This window comes from Sinohyriopsis cumingii, chromosome 1, assembly GCF_028554795.1.
Source record: "Sinohyriopsis cumingii isolate HCF-2022 chromosome 1, ASM2855479v2, whole genome shotgun sequence".
In the NCBI taxonomy this organism is placed as follows: domain Eukaryota; kingdom Metazoa; phylum Mollusca; class Bivalvia; order Unionida; family Unionidae; genus Sinohyriopsis; species Sinohyriopsis cumingii.
The window spans coordinates 165,198,212-165,216,193 of NC_142961.1; the positions used below are offsets into that span (position 1 = coordinate 165,198,212).

A 17,982-nucleotide genomic window follows, 5' to 3' on the forward strand; every position below is an offset into this window, starting at 1 on the left:
CTGACCCCAAAATCAATAGACTTCTTCATTACCCAATGTCATCCACGAAGTTTGATCCAGGTCTTTGATGCAGAACTAATATTAATGTACAGAAACCATTTTCCTTTTCTCAGATGCATCGACCATAACCTTTGACCTTTTGATCCCAAATCAAGAGACATCTTCTTTATCCCAAGAGTAACCAATCAACAAGGTTTGTTCCAGGTCTGTGATGCTGAATTAATTTTATTGTGCAAAAATCATTTTTCTTCTTTTCGTCACTGTGACCCCGACAGTTTCCCTTTTGACCATTAAATCAATAAATGTCTTCCCTACCTCACATGCAAGCCATCTACAAAGTACATTTAAAGTAGACAGTGCAAAATTAAACATATTGTGCTAAATAAAAAATGATAGCAGATGACGAGAAAGGCTAACCCTAAACCCTAACTTCATAACTATATAAGCTCTGCATTTTGGTGGGCATTTAAAATGTCACTTCTGGGTATCAAAGTTTGCCCTAAATTATCAAAAAAGCATCTTCAGTCATTCTGAAATTTACAAAACTGTCAAAGGACTATAAAGTGATGTAAAAATGCATTGTATTGAATTGAAGAAGCTACAGTGTTTATTTTGCAGCTAGGTTAAATCAATTCATTGTCAGATAGCCCTATGGAAAATACATCCACCCTTTTTGTAACAAATTACTCCTCGCAATGTCAAGCATGAGGCACAATTATGGCACTGTCATTAGCAATATAAGTTTGATAATTGTGATCTGACCTCAACATATGGTTTAAAATGAACAATAATGTAGACAACTGTTAACTCTTAGATGTTAAGAGATATTAACTTCCCAGAAATTTAGGACATTCTGCATAGATGTCTCCATACAATCCTATTCTTTTATTTGCTCATCTTTGAAAGGGGAAAATATAAAAACAAATTCAACATACAAAAAAATAAAAAATCATACTGGAAATGATGTGTCAATAATCTAATCATATAATAGATCTAATTCTTATAATTATTTCTATGTAGATATTAAAATATGCAGCTACATTTTTGTGACTTTTGGAGCATTTGGCTATTGAGGAAAAAAACAACATGCAAACTAATTTCTTTGAATAGTACTTGCCATCAAGACTTTAGGTTCTAAGTGCATGCACAATTCACCACTGCAAGGAAAACAGGCAATACGGCAATCAAGATAAACTACTGATATGATGGACATGACTCTGATGCACATATATTTACATGATTGAACCAACATGATCTGGAACAATGGAAATAACGCAGGAATACAGTGGTCACTCTTTATTAAACACCTCAGTATACCACACTCTTTGATTTAACATGGGTATGGTTTGGGATCCCATTATAATGGCTATATTATATATTTCATTTTAATATAATCCAGTGTAATGCCACATCAATTATATCATCAGGGTTCTCAATAATAAACTCTAGTGTAAGGCCACATCAATTACATCATGGGGTTCTCAATAATAAACTCTAGTGTAAGGCCACATCAATTACATCATGGGGTTCTCAATAATAAACTCTAGTGTAAGGCCACATCAATTACATCATGGGGTTCTCAATAATAAACTCTAGTGTAAGGCCACATCAATTACATCATGGGGTTCTCAATAATAAACTCTAGTGTAAGGCCACATCAATTACATCATGGGGTTCATTTGACCCTAGACACCAGAATATCGAGTAAAAACCTCATGAGTCGTTTGCTTTCTGAGCTGTGATCTTGTAGCTGGAATAGTTTTTTTTTATTCATGGATCAATCTGATGTTCAAGATTTCTTGTTTTATGTTAAATAAGGAAAACACTTGAACAGTATTTTGTAACTGAATGCTTAAGATTTCTAATAACTTTATCAGATGTATTCTCCTTCTAATCACAATTGTTACTAACTTTCTGTTTCTTTGGAGTCTGAGGGTTACACTGTTCATCACTATCAGGTCATTTCTGAGACTGAGACAGGAAAGAAAATACTCTTTTTGAACCATTGTGATTAATTAATATGAACCAGTGTAGGACAGTGTATGACAATTTAATGAAGGAAGAGATTATATCTCAAAATTCACTACCAAGATTTTTTAAAAACAACAACCCAAAATAATTTTAGTTTCACTTACAAGATCACAGATGGGTGTCCAATGAACAATTCTGATTATTAAGTTTCACACTTCAACAGGCCCTCAGTAGTTTTCTGGTCAAGATTTCCCTTTGAATAATTTTATATTTGACAAGAATGAAGAATGTCTTCTCTCTATCAGCATTAGGATGTGCCAATGATAAAGCAACCATACTCAGCCTGCAAGAAATATCAAACTTCATTTTTTCTGGGGCTGGGTTTTTATAGCTGTTGACTGATCTCCATTATTCTTCCATGCCAAGTTCATCCTAAGGAGAAAGTTTCCGAGTTGGACATAAGATGCATTCCTGAATTTTTATATTTTTTATCCAGTTTTTTTTGGTGAAAAATAGTATTGGGAGAAAGTTTGTGTTTCTGCATTTTGACATGAACTGAATGAAACCATATCTCAACAACCCTTAAATATTCTTCAATAACAATTTGAGCAACACAAGAACAATTCAACAATATGAAATTCAGAGATCAGCTGGATCCTGCTATTACTCACAGTGCATCATAAAACATCCAACACCTGGCCTCAACTCTCCTGATTACAACAGTAAGGTAATCAATTTACAGCCTATTGTGTACATTTGTTAGCATTCATAACCTGATTACCACACATCATTGCACCAGCATTACATTTCCAGTCTCCACTCTCCATCAGACTGGTTCCAACTGGTTAATGTAATATGGAGAGAATTCAAACAAATCACCTAATTATTTTTGTCTTTAAAATATTAATTTCTTATTTTCTAAAAGCAACAGAATGTAACTTTAAAATGGTATTTTTGTCCCCCACCACAGGCAAAATCGCATGCATGTTGATGGGCAATCAAATGCTGATATTTGATTCAAAAGTTAATCCAGTCAAGTCACAACCTGATTCCCTCCTCCTCTAACATAAAAGTCAAAGATAATCCTGAAACAACATAACCTTGATTCAGCTATATCAGCCTATGTATTGTTATGTATACCCATACTGTGTGTACATTTTAATGATTAAAGTATTACTACTCCAGGGTTTTAAACAATCTAACAAGAAAGATCTAAAACAACAATAGTTCTGAGTAATCCAAATGAGTTCCAAAGGTATTCCTATGTACTGATTGTAAACAGTACAGAAGAAATCAGATTTAATCGCAAAAATTTCTTTAAATGAATTCATGGTAATTCAAAGTTATATAGTTATTAATCCAAATGTACTTGAATGAATTCACAGTTAATTATAAACAGCTGCTTTCAATGAATCATCTTGATATTTTGAAACTACTTTTATCAGTAAACAGATTAGCTGTTATAACATTAACCAATAAGGAACTAGGTCTGCCTGGTTTCTCCTTGACCGCTCCAGAGGCCTAGTGATTAGAGCATCCACCCTGGATGTTAGTGTTAGGACTGGTCGACCTGGTGTCAGGATAATGTGACTGGGTGGGACATCATGCTACATGTCTGCAGCATGATGCCCCAGTGCTAGACATCACTATAAACTGTCACACTGCAGACATCATAGCGATATGACATCAAAAATCCAAAACACATATACAAACACACTGCATGGCTTGTCACATTAAAACTCATGCCCTTGTTGGATTGCTTGATGTTTCTTATACAGTGCAACCCCACTACAAAGTGAATTCAGATATAATGCGGTCATGGTATGGCTCCCAAAATTTCCTGTATTCATTCGCACATGAAAAAATATTTTTTGTTCAAAGTACATGAAATAGTGTATAAAAATGTATTATCATTATGGGGAAGAGATCGCGTATGAATTCAAATTTAATATAATCGTGGCGTGGTTCCTGAAATTTCAAATACATGTACGTGTATTTTTCTTGTACTGGGGGAAAAAAATTATTTTTAAGTATGAGAAATAGTTTGTAAAACGTTTATTATCATTTTGGGGAAGAGTCTGTGTATGAATTCGAATATAATACGATTGTGGCTTGGCTTCTGAAATTTAACAATTTCACCAGGTTCTTGAAGTGTTATGCCAAACTAAACATTATCAAAAATGTTACCTTTTACTGATCCATGAGTAAAGCCAGTAAGTCGTCTTTGTGATTGTCTTCAATTAATTCTGTCTACAATCGTTGCTCAAACAATAGCCGACATGTGTTTCTTCTTTAACTGCTTACACAACCAAGCAGCAGACAATGCGGTGATTGATAAAAGATTCTCATAATTTAATACACATAAAAAAACGAAAGCCACCAACATGTTTGCTGAGCTTGGCGGTATTATTAGATGCAATCAGTTGACCAGTAAAAAATGTCTGCTTTATTAGCTGGATATTGAAAGGGTATGAAATTGTACATGTGTTCAGCTTATACAAATTTATAAAAGTGACTCGTGACCATTGCAGGCCTACTGCACCTAGTTCTCAGGTTTTACATGGGTATGGTGTTTGTTTATGAACTCATTATTAATTTCGCATTTTTTATAAAAATATTTTACTGCTATGGAAAAGCAAGTTCAAAAATGCAAGTCGTTCTCTGCACTTTGCGCAATGATTAGTATAGTAGTTTTCATAAGTTTCTTTCGATATTCACAAAATCTGAAGTAAAAGTTATATGCATGCTGAAAGCATGTGTTGATTGTTAATTATTCTTGCTGTAGTTGTTCAAACGAATAGGCATACAAGCGTTAATTACTGTAAATTTGCAATGGATAAATTTACATGGCAATGCATATAAGAAAATTTTAGCAATATGAAATTTGTACAGACACCATTCATAGACCACGGAACGTAATAAACCGTACATGTGCTTCGTCTTTCTTAACCTAATTTTGCTGTTAATTTTTCCCGTTGAATTCAGACACATAATGATGTGTGACAAAATTATTGAATAGTTTAAATATGTATGCAATTTTTGCAATGGAATTACATATATTACAGATTGATTGCAAGCCCCAGCGGTATGATATTAGACGGCAAGTAAACGGTGTTGATACTCTTTATGATGTATATTAGATGTTGAATTCAGACACAATGATCTGGAAAAAAATGACTGAATATTGTAAATCTGTGTGCAATTTTTCAATGGAATTGCATGCAATATAGACGAACTGCATGCCATGACGGCACAATAGCAAACGGTGTTGATACCCTATTCATCATATACATTAGACATGAATACACACATATGTGCCAATGAGTTGTTCTCTGAAAAAAGTAAAATACTGAAAAACCCCACATTAACGCGACCCCGATATTAACGTGATCCAATTTTTGGACCACAATTATTGCATTATAGTGGGGTTCCTATGTACTAACAGTATCAATTACCCCTGAAACCCATAAATGAAACAATTTACACAGCATATATGACTAATCTGAAAAGTGCAAACTTACTATTGATAACGAATTTACTATTTAAAATATTATGAACCCTTACAAGCTATAATTATAGATAATACTATACATAACATAGCTATACATAAAAACAGATTGTACGGGTAAATAAGTGGACAACATATCAAATAGCTAAATTTGTCCATTGTGAGTTTGCACACTGGGATGAGGTCATTTCATCTGAGTAAACAGGTTTTTGTGCCATTTTCAACTTAGCTAGTATAGAAGTAATCTTGTTGATGAATTTGGTTGGATTTGATTTCAGGTAATGGGTTTCCTTCTAGGATATCTGACTTATCTAAATTCTGATTGGTTGACTGTTAAAGGATCTGACCTTGTTCAATGTTCTGGAAATGAATATCTGACCCTCATCCTGGTTCTGAAATTGTATCTTAGACTCTTATATAAGATAGTAAATAACAGAAGCATTATTCCTACCCTAAGCATCAGTCATTCTGGAATCATTTAGTTGTCTTCAATTATTATTTGAGAGGACATATTTATTTCAATTATTCATTGGAATTACAAGGTGCTTATAAACTTAAAGGCAAAGTAACGTCTTTGGAATTACAGTGAATTCATTTAAAGACATTATGAACTATATCATCATGATGCATCAATATAGTTAGCATATCAAACTATTCCAGGCTATTGGCACATCTGCAAAATAGACTGGACTTCATTTGGAACAACACCAGAATTTATTCAGAATAGTCAACACTTTTAGAACTTTTAGGACTATTTAGGATTAAATTCAAAATACTGTAAGTTGTTTTTAATTTTTCACTCTGTATTCTAGAGAAACAAATTATTTGTTGCATTTTACAAAACTTGTTGGTTTTAGCTTTTAACTGTTACTTACTTTAAGAACACAGATTCATAACAGCATGACATCAGTGACTTGTTGGCTCTGCCCATACTGATTGTGCATAGGAGCCCATAAGTGGTAAACAGTAGTTTACCAAATGTCAATCAATGGTGCATACTGTCAATTTGTTATAGGCAGTTTATACACAGAAGGAATTTATGCCAGAGGTGAATTAAGGATATTTAAGATTGATGCTCCTGCCAAAATCAACGGTCATAAAAAAATTGCACAGTTTGGAATTTCCATGCATCAGAAATTGGTAAAATTTAAAATCCAACATCAAAACCTGAGGGTAGACGTCTATTGAGAACGCTGATCAGTGCCCTTTTATGGAAAGAAGCATATCTTCTAGTTTGCAACTGTCATAATGATCGATGTAAATCCAATATGGATTTTGTACAAACAGGCTGAAAGATGATCATTAGTAATTTCACATACTCAGAGCATAAATATCTTAAGAGTTCAAATTGTTTGGTAATATCACACTGCCTTCATCAGCAACTAATATTGATCACACGTGACTTATAAAGGTCACGTGATATGTGGATACTGGTATAGATGGGTGGTAATTCATGCCCCTCATCCCTGTTTAGCGTTGGTCTCTGATGTCATATTTTGAATGATGCTCCTTCACCTTCTTTTTCCATATATTGTCCTCACGTATCATGTGATCATTATAAGTCACGTGGTCAACATTAGTCACTGATGAAGGCAGAGTCATATAAAACTCTTAAGATATTCTTGTTCTGAGCATGGGAAATTAATAATGATCATGAATTATCCAGAGCATCGACGCATAGGCTGAAAGATAGTCTCTAAATATGAATTTTATATGAAAGATAGTCTCTAATATGCTTAAATCCTAGTCACATGAATCTCAGTTTGTAATTGCTTTTAATTCTATTTGAATCTAATACTGGCATTTTGGTACAGAGACAAAAATGTGAAATAATTTACAGTTTCGAGTCCATCCTCTGGTAAATCTGTTCATTAAATTTCTGAAATGAATAATCATGCCTTATAGTGATCTTTACCTGGTAGAATCTTGCTGAAGCTGAAAGAGTGAGCCTTGTAGCTCTCAAACGACACCAGGTCAACATGGTGTTCTATCCTCAGTCACTGGAGAGATTCTTCAATCAAAACTAAAAATAGTTGAAATAGCATGTGTTATTCTTGAACAATGGTAATCTTGTACAAAGACATGTAACATCTTGGAGATTCTTGGAATAATGGAGATTGGGGTCTATCCCTCTCGTATTCTACATGTCTTGATACAGCTGCACTAGAAAAGCATGTAAAGGCATTCCAGTGTTCTACATGTCTTGATACTGTACTAGAAAAGCATGTAAAAGCATTCTAATGTTCTACATGTCATGATACAACACTAGAAAAGGATGTAAAGGCATTCCAATGTTCTACATGTCTTGATACAGCACCAGAAAAGCATGTAAAGGCATTCTAATGTTCTACATGTCATGATACAGCACTAGAAAAGCATGTAAAGGCATTCTAATGTTCTACATGTCATGATACAACACTAGAAAAGCATGTAAAAGCACTCTCATGTTCTACATGTCTTGATACAGCACTAGAAAAGCATGTAAAGGCATTCCAGTGTTCTACATGTCTTGATACAGCTGCACTAGAAAAGCATGAAAAGGCATTCTAATGTTCTACATGTCTTGATACAGCACTAGAAAAGCATGTAAAGGCATTCCAGTGTTCTACATGTCTTGATACAACACTAGAAAAGCATGTAAAGGCATTCCAATGTTCTACATGTCTTGATACAGCTGCACTAGAAAAGCATGTAAAAGCATTCTAATGACCTACATGTCATGATACAGCACTAGAAAAGCAGGTAAAGGCATTCTAATGTTCTACATGTCATGATACAACACTAGAAAAGCTTGTAAAAGCACTCTCATGTTCCACATGTCTTGATACAGCTGCACTAGAAAAGCATGTAAAGGTATTCTAATGTTCTACATGTCTTGATACAGCACTAGAAAAGCATGTAAAGGCATTTTAATGTTCTACATGTCATGATACAGCACTAGAAAAGCATGTAAAGGCATTCTAATGTTCTACATGTCTTGATACAGCACTAGAAAAGCATGTAAAAGCACTCTAATGTTCTACATGTCTTGATACAGCACTAGAAAAGCATGTAAAGGCATTCCAATGTTCTACATGTCTTGATACAGTACTAGAAAAGCATATAAAAGCACTCTAATGTTCTATATGTCTTGATACAGCACTAGAAAAGCATGTAAAGGCACTCTAATGTTCTACATGTCTTGATACAGCTGCACTAGAAAAGCATGTAAAGGCACTCTAATGTTCTACATGTCATGATACAGCACTAGAAAAGCATGTAAAGGCACTCTCATGTTCCACATGTCTTGATACAACACTAGAAAAGCTTGTAAAAGCACTCTCATGTTCTACATGTCATGATACAACACTAGAAAAGCTTGTAAAAGCACTCTAATGTTCTACATGTCATGATACAACACTAGAAAAGCTTGTAAAAGCACTCTCATGTTCCACGTCTTGATACAACACTAGAAAAGCTTGTAAAAGCACTCTCATGTTCCACGTCTTGATACAACACTAGAAAAGCTTGTAAAAGCACTCTCATGTTCCACATGTCTTGATACAACACTAGAAAAGCTTGTAAAAGCACTCTCATGTTCTACATGTCTTGATACAACACTAGAAAAGCTTGTAAAAGCACTCTCATGTTCCACATGTCTTGATACAACACTAGAAAAGCTTGTAAAAGCACACTAATGTTCTACATATCTTGATACAGCTGCACTAGAAAAGCATGTAAAGGCATTCTAATGTTCTACATGTCTTGATACAGCACTAGAAAAGCATGTAAAGGCATTCCAATGTTCTACGTGTCTTGATACAACACTAGAAAAGCATGTAAAGGCATTCTATTGTTCTACATGTCTTGATACAGCACTAGAAAAGCATGTAAAAGCACTCTCATGTTCTACATATCTTGATACAGGACTAGAAAAGCATGTAATGGCACTCTAATGTTCTTCATGTCATGATACAACACTAGAAAAGCATGTAAAAGCACACTAATGTTCTACATGTCTTGATAAAGCACCAGAAAAGCTTGTAAAGGCATACTCATATTCTACACCGACACACAAGAAGTTACTGGCAAGCTTTCTCACATACCCACATTGGCTGAATCTGAGACTCGTACCAGCGCAGACAGAGGTGAGATGGCATTGATCTGTAACGGAGAGTGCTTTAGACCACTCAGCCACTCAGGGCCTCAAGAAAGCATGTAAAGGCACTGTAACGTTTTATATGTCTTGATACAGCACTAGAAAAGCATGTAAAGGCACTCTAATGTTCTACATGTCTTGATACAGCACTAGAAAAGCTTGTAAAAGCACTCGCATGTTCCACATGTCTTGATATAGCACTAGAAAATCATGTAAAAGCACACTAATGTTCTACATGTCTTGATAAAGCACCAGAAAAGCTTGTAAAGGCATACTCATATTCTACATATCTTGGTATATGACAAGAAAAGCATGCAAGAGCACTAATATATACAGCAAAAAATGTTTTCCCAGTTGGTCAAAGGTCGCTGTTTTTCATTGCTAACATAAGCACTATTTTCAACAGGGTAAAAAAAATAAACAAATTTTAAATAAAATTCCCAAAATTGATTTGTGCATCTAATTGTGCTGGTTTAGCCTAGTATTTGAAGTACTTAGTACGTTATACATGGTGTGTGTGTGTGTGTGTGTGTGTGATTTGGATTTTTAATGTAGCTTTTAAAAAATTTCAGTAACATCACTATGCTAACACTGGGACATCATGCTGCAGACATGCAGCATGATGTCCCACTTAATTACATTATCCTGACATCAGGCCAACCAGTCCTAAAACTAACCTCTTAATGCTGAGCGCCAAATGAGGCAGCTGCTTGTACATTTTTACAAGTCTTTGGTATGGTGGTTTGAACCTGCAACCTCTTGCATCCAAATCAGACACTCTTACCACTAGGCCACCAGAGTGGTCCATTATACATGGTTTGTGGCTGACCTCAAAAAGCATTAAATTTAGCTGTTAGCCTAAAAAACCTTAAATTATCCTCAAAATTCAACCTTGCTTGATGTTATCCTTAAAAATCAGCATAGTATAGAATTTTATTCAGCTCTTCACCTTTAAAGTGCTTGTAGAAATGGTGGAAATAATGTAGCACTTGTCATGAGGTGCATATTTTTTAACTGTTTACAAATCTGGTTTCTTCTGCTTGACATAAATGGTTGTTATATTAAATCTGATTGGCACATTGGGCCCCATAAAAAGCATTTTTCAAAGTCTGAACCTTGCATCAAGGACGTTTTACAAATGAGTGTAATAATACAGGCTATCTAGCCCAAAATGGCAGATGAGTGTAATAATATAGGCTATCTAGCCCAAAATGGCAGATGAGTGTAATAATACAGGCTATCTAGCCCAAAATGGCAGATGAGTGTAATAATACAGGCTATCTAGCCCCAAATGGCAGATGAGTGTAATAATACAGGCTATCTAGCCCAAAATGGCAGATTCACAGTATTATTCATCTTGATATGACAATTAAGTTTGGCAAATACTGGCCGATCATAGTGATGAAGGGAATCTATTTTTAAAGTCAGCAGTATATCAGATTATAGGAGCTGGGAAGTTTAAATGGAGATTGTTGCTGTTTTAGGGTTTAATGCCATTTTTCAGCACATGATACATGGCGGCCAGTATTAATGGTGGAGGAAGAACCCCATAAAACTCCGGAAAGAACCACCAACCCATGAGAAGCTACTGGCAAGCTTTCTCACATTAAATGGAGATACCAGTGAGGGATTTTGAACCAAATGATGAAGATAAATAGGAATCCGATGTATATGGACAAAAACAGATGGCATGCTGGCCAACCCCTCATTTCAGCAGTATTTAAAAATTAAATATAGAAAAGACAAACAAGCCAAATTACAAAAAGGCAGACAAACAAGCCAAATTAAAATACAGACAATTTAAAAGTAGAGTGCACTTTTCATTTCTTTTCTACCGATAGTCACAATTTAGCTCTGCTGGATCAAGTGCTACAAAACTTTACATCCTAGCATAAAGATTACAATAAATTTAATAAAGAATCTAAAAGCAAAATTAAAAAGTAAAGATATTTATTTGATCAAAATAATACCTCTATTTGAACAAGTAGGCTATGACATTAATGGACTTAAAATCTTAATACAGCATTATGGAATGGTAAATCTTGCAGAGTGCTAATTCAAGACAATCAAACACTGGCAGAGCTTATGTAAGTGAAAAATCTTATTTTGGTGCAGAATTATCCAAAAGACAATACCTGTAAGCTGTGAAAAAGGTTTTCAGTACTAAACAATATTCATACAAAGATAATAAACAAATTAAGCTGAGAAACAATGAACAGGTTAATGCTTATACAACTAGAGGTGACATCTTTTAAAGATTTTGATTTCAATAGGGATCTTGCAGAGTGGATGAAGAATAAAGAGAGATGGATATTTAAGTGTTTTGTTAATATTAAACTCAGGCTGGTTCCTGCAACCCCTTAATTTTGTGACAAGGGGGAAAATCCCCCTGGCCCCTACTAATACAATTCTAGAAGCATCTCTACATGTAAAAGAATATGTATGTGTGGTGTAATTTGGATTTTTAACATAGCTTTAACAATCTTTCATTCATATTGTTATGATGTATGCAGTGTGACAGTTAATAGCAATGTCTAGCATTGGGGCATCATGTAACAGGCATGAACATAATGTCCCACCCGGTCATATTATCCTGATTCCTGACCAATATTGTGTAACATTGTACTGGCATTATATGCATTTTTTGTTCATGAAGTGTTACTTCAATGTTGTACCTTTTGATGATTTCAGTAAATTGTGTGCAGGTAGAGGGACCTTAAAAATTGATTTAATGCCCTTAAGAAAAATCAACTTATCCTTAATTTTTTTTTACCATTCTGCTGCTATGAACCCTGAAATATAAATACTAACCATAATAATATATATAATTATTTAAAAAAATTAATAAAAAAAATTCCTACCTGCCCTAATTTTAAAACCAGTGCAATAAGAAACACATACATTTTTGGGGGCCTACAAATCAATTTCATGTAGTGTAATCATGTAACTGTAAATCACCAGAGTTCTCCAATACAGTGATACAAGTGATTGCCAGATTTGTCTTACAAAATGTAGATACAGTGACACAAGTGATTGCCAGATTTGTCTTACAAAATGTAGATAGGTGTGTCATAGTTAATGCACAAATGGAACTCACTAATCAAAGGTAGGATTACTGTAATATGTAATTTCTTTACTCAAACTGTTTCAAAAGGATTCAGCATGCACAAAAAACTTTGAAACGAGAAATCAAAAGACCCACAAGACTCAAATACCAACAGGTGTCATGTGTGGGTAAGTTTCGTTGCATGGGAATCACTTCAGCAAAACAGCAAGAACAATACCCTGTCCTGTTTTCCTACAAATAAAGATGACAGGGATTGCGCCTGGCTTCACCAGTGTCGCAAATTACCATTTTTTAAACTTAATGGCGACAAAATATACCATCTGGCAATCTTTTTGGTGAAAACATTTTTGGCTGCTAAAAACTGTATACCATATATACTCGCACATAAGCCGAAAAATTTAGAAAAAAAATAAGGCCTGGAAGAAGGGGGGGGCAGCTTATCTGTGGGTCAAGGTGCAAGTCTGAAATTTTTTACGCTTTTTCCCCTCGATTTCCAGCATTTATTGTTTCTGTCGATCGTTGAAGATGAGATCACATGCCTAGTGATGCCACATGGCTCATAAGATTTGTGCTGTCGTGAAGTGAAACAAATATTTTTTTTCTAACTTAAGTGGTAGGACAATGAATGAAAAACATGTTTTAACGTACTTGACGTCTATTTGTCAGATGTCCATCCACCAGAAAATGCAGCCATACATGTTATTTGAGCCACGGTAGTATGTGTATTTTCCAAAAGAACCGCCATATTAGTAATCTCCAGTCAAGTATTTAACCCTCAGCTAATCAGTAATCATTAAACTCTATGGTATTGTATAAATGCACGCTAGCTTATTTCATTGTAAATATGAAAAGAATCTACGTAAAAAAATAAAAGACTTACGATACTAAGGTATATACGACAAACATTTTTATCAAGAGTAGAAATACATGTATGATAGTCTCTTAAGGAACAATAGCGAGAGGCTCCATAGGGGTTTGTTGCGCGCACACTTAGGAAGGGTAAATAACAGGGCAATATATGAGTCAGCGTGAATAACTGTAAAACAATATAATTTGTGGGATTTCTCTGACAGGTGATTTCTTTGACAGGTGTTTTAGAAGTAATCGGCAGCCACAGTTTATATACTACTGTTGTTTAGTTGTTTGTAAAGCAAAGTGGTTCGTTAGCGGTAGAGTGTTGTACAATAGCTACCATATGCTTAATCTGTGGTAAATGCCTCGGGGATAATAGGTTTGTTTTATTGCACAATGCCAATGACTTTACTAATACATGCCGACTCTCAGATGTATTGTTCAATGAGATATGGTAGTAGACATGGTTTCTGCTCAAAGTTATAAACTGTCACAATACTTGAATAATGTCCACGCTGAAACCAATCATATTTTGATCAATTGAATCACACTACCGGTAATTAAAAAAAACCACAAATAAACAACAATGATAAATAATTATCAAATACAAATTGATAACCAACCACACATGGAAATAATTACAAAATGACAAAAGGCGGGAATTTAATGAGGCCGGACATCGATTTGGTCGCCAAGTGGGTAAAAGAAGCGTGGGATTCAATTCCATCGGAAATGATTGCAAAATCATTCAGGAAGTGCTGTATCAGCAATGCCATGGATGGAAGAGGATGATGCTATATTTCAATCTGACAATGAAGAGGGGAGCAAGAAGGAGAACGACACACTATCGGATGACCATAATGACAATGACGACGTATATGATGAAAGCATGCCCGTAACAGAAGCCGAGTTTCGTGAACTGTTTGGCGAGTCTGATACAGAGCCAGATTTTGAAGGATTCTAAAAGTGATAGAACTTTTATAATTCATGATTTTAGAATGAGGATTAATTAAATTTCCATTAAGACTTAACACTTTAGAATTGTTTTTATTCAACATATAAATTAGCTTTCTTACTTTCATTTTATTTAATATGTGATTTGCCTAAATAAACGTATTCAGAACTCACTTTGTGCATCTTGTGATGTACCGGTAGTCTAGAAATTATGGGTCGGCTTATACGCGGGTCATGCACTTTATAACAGTTTTACCAATTCAGTTTGGGGGGGGTCGGCTTATACACGAACGGGTTTAAACATGAGTATATATGGTATACAGTCTTGGGTTTGGAGTTGAGAAATTCAAAGGCACCATGACATAAAGCCACAAACTTGGATATAAAATTGCACTCGAATCTATTTTTACATAAACAAATCCTTTGTTCGTATTGACAAACCGCCCTAACACAGCACTGTTATATCATAATCCTCTTATGCTGATGTCTGGCCTAACTATTCTCTGCTGTAATATAACCCAAATATCAGAGTGAATTGTTTTGGGAAATGTGTTTGTTGACAACTGGATATTGATTAAATGAGGCCTACCATTTTTTTTTTTATATACATTTTAGTTGTGTTTTTAATAGGAGATGACTAATACAATATATGATCTAATAATATTCGAATTTGTGGAATTTTCAGACGTATGTATATTATTTAACAAGTTGTGTTGTGTGCTACACATATGTAAGTTGTCATTATACAAGTGTATTTCAGACTAGTTATCTTAATTTAATCAAAATTTTTGTTGTTTTCTTTCCTCTGTAAATCCTAGTCATTGACGACAGGTCATCCCTGAAATATTTCACTTGTGTTCGAAATTTCAATTTATTTCCAGCCACCACCACCCTGACTTATTTAAACATCAGCTGTTGTCGACAATATTGAATTGGTCCCGAGGATGATGAGATAAACGGATAGTACTGTATTATGAAAGTGGCGACATCTTTTATAATTGGCGACAAAATATTAAGGTTGGCAATTTGTTTGGTGACTTTTTCAAAAGCCAGCGCCACCCCTGGGTGATCCTTATTAACTAGGATTTTACCAAAATATTAATGGTGACAAATGTATTATGATTTGTACTTGTTTGAATATAAAGGATGTACCTGACTGCGGCAGTGCACATTTTAATCATCGACGCTTAAATGAATAACAACGAAAATTGATTACATGTAACGAGAATACGAACCCATTTAAAATTATCACATACAACATATTCCCCACAAACTTTTCTACGAATATAGTTTTTAAAATCATTGCATCTTATCTAATTAGCTAATATACCACTGAATTATACTGTAATGATAGAATATTTATCATGATATTACTAAAATTATATAACATGGTAAAACCGTTGTTACCGGCACTAGGCTCCAACTTTGATATACCATTTATCGAGAAATTGCGCGGAACAACTTGGTATTCCAAATTGTTGCCCTATTTATCCACAGAAAGTGCATGCATGTAGTTAGCCTGGTTTCCTGCCCCTATACTACGGCCTATAAGGGGACGCTAACCAATTATTATGTGCTTTTGAGAGAGTGAAGTGTGTATGGTCAAGTTGGTTGCATTTGAAACATACACAGTGGAGAGAATTCTGGCATACCTCTTTGCTAGTTTGATGTAATGTGGCTGACATTTCTTTGGATATTGTACTTATGGAAATTGTACACGATCGAAGCACACTGCCAACTATAATGACTGCTCCCTTGTGCTAAAAATAATCAACCTGAATTGGTCTTAAGTACACTATTTTATTCACCTATTAAAATGGGTAAAATGAATTTTGCCCAACTAAACAATACCAGCTTCTGAAAGTGCAATGGATAGATTACCAAATATATAAAATGTAAAATAAAGTTATCAGTTGTTTTGTATACAATTTACCTCTGAAGTTCAAGAAGTGAAAATGAACAAGCGGAGCTAGCACTTTTTTGAAAGATGCGCATTAGCTATTTTTTATATCTAAGGTGGCGCTCTACAGTTTTTAATTTTGCATAGGTTTGAATTTTAAAGAAAAAGAATTACCCCGGCCTTCCACACTGGTTTTACTGGCTATCTAAAAAAAAAAAAAACTTGTATATCTTAGCTAAAGTTCAAAGTACCTTTAATTCCCTTTATTTTGGTTTATGATTGATCAGTGTAACATGGGTTATAGAGTATACAGATTGGCCTTACACCAGATGAAAGGGGTGCTCATGGAGGGGTAGTACCTCTGGTGGGGGTAGCAGTCGTACTCCCTTGGGGGTAACTAGTCCACCTTTGGTCTCCACTTGGCGCTCAGCTCTCACTTGTGACTCCAAGAAGCTGTAGCATGCTCAGCGGCCAAACCACGGGCAACGGCTTCGACGGGCCGGCAAAACCAGGTTGAGGGTAACCGACAGGTCTCAAACCCCCGGTGAGTCAGGGATTGTCCCCCATTGCATGTGAAGACTGGACCTGGCGGACTGCGCGGAGGAACCACCAGCTGGTCAACGGGCAGGAAGGCGGACCCAGCAAACCTATGTGGAGCGCTAAGAGCATGGCAAGACACGTAGGACGCCTTGGTCATCCACTGCATTCAGTCTCCATTCCAGCCGTCTTGACTAAGTCTTGCAACTGGACAAAGTGGAGCCTGGACGAGAGAGTGAGGCTGACACAACGCAACTCTTCCTCACTTTAATCCAACTCACGCGCAAGTCATTTATGTCATTACCCGTACCCAAGTCCTATGCTGATGGGCAAGCTGCGATGCGGCAGGTGTGGATGCACTGGCAGCCGTAGTGGCGGACCTGCACGTAGGCGCCTCAGGCCATATGGTCGTCTTCCATTAATCTGAAGCAGAAATGGATGTAGGCAGCCGTCTGAGCGACTAAGCAGACCTCTTCAGGATAGCACTACATACCTCCATAGCCTGAGGACGGGGCTAGAAATGATGCCCTAAAAAAAAAGTGTGCTTCATCTACCCCGACCAGCTTACCGCGGCTGCAGGGAATCCCATTCCTGCAGTCGAAACAGAAAGAAAACTCAAAAGGTTAAACTTACTCTTGGTGCGTGGAACATACGCACTTTGTTGGATCGTGCAGAGGCTGACAGACCAGAGAGAAGAACTGCCCTGATTGCAAGAGAACTTGCTCGCTACAAGATAGAGATAGCAGCCCTAATTGAAACTCGCTTGGCCGACGAAGGCCAACTGACTGAAGTTGGAGCTGGTTGCACCTTTTTTCTGGAGTGGACGTGCACCGATGAATGTCATGAGTCTGGAGTTGGATTCGCTGTCAAGCCGAGTTTGGTGAATAAGCTCTGCATCTTACCAAACGGAATTAATGACCGGCTTATAATGCTGAAGCAACCCTTACATAGAAAAAAGCAAGCCACACTAATTAGTGCTTATGCACCATCCATGACCAACTCGGAGGAAGCCAAAGACAAGTTGTACCAGGATCTGGAAACTCTGATTGCTTCGG

At 35.9% G+C, this 17,982-nt stretch overlaps 1 protein-coding gene across 1 annotated transcript in view; it reads right to left on the reverse strand.

The window, feature by feature from the left end:
- LOC149808310 (putative ATP-dependent RNA helicase DDX28) overlaps positions 1-16,001 on the reverse strand; it is a 77,306-nt gene extending 61,305 nt beyond the window's left edge. The window contains exons 1-2 of the mRNA XM_089975853.1: positions 15,898-16,001; positions 7,395-7,502 (exon numbers count right to left, since the gene is read on the reverse strand). Coding sequence (XP_089831979.1) covers positions 7,395-7,460 — 66 coding nt within the window. The 5' untranslated portion in view covers positions 7,461-7,502; positions 15,898-16,001. The remainder of the gene's footprint in view (positions 1-7,394; positions 7,503-15,897) is intronic.
- Positions 16,002-17,982: the final 1,981 nt, after the last annotated feature.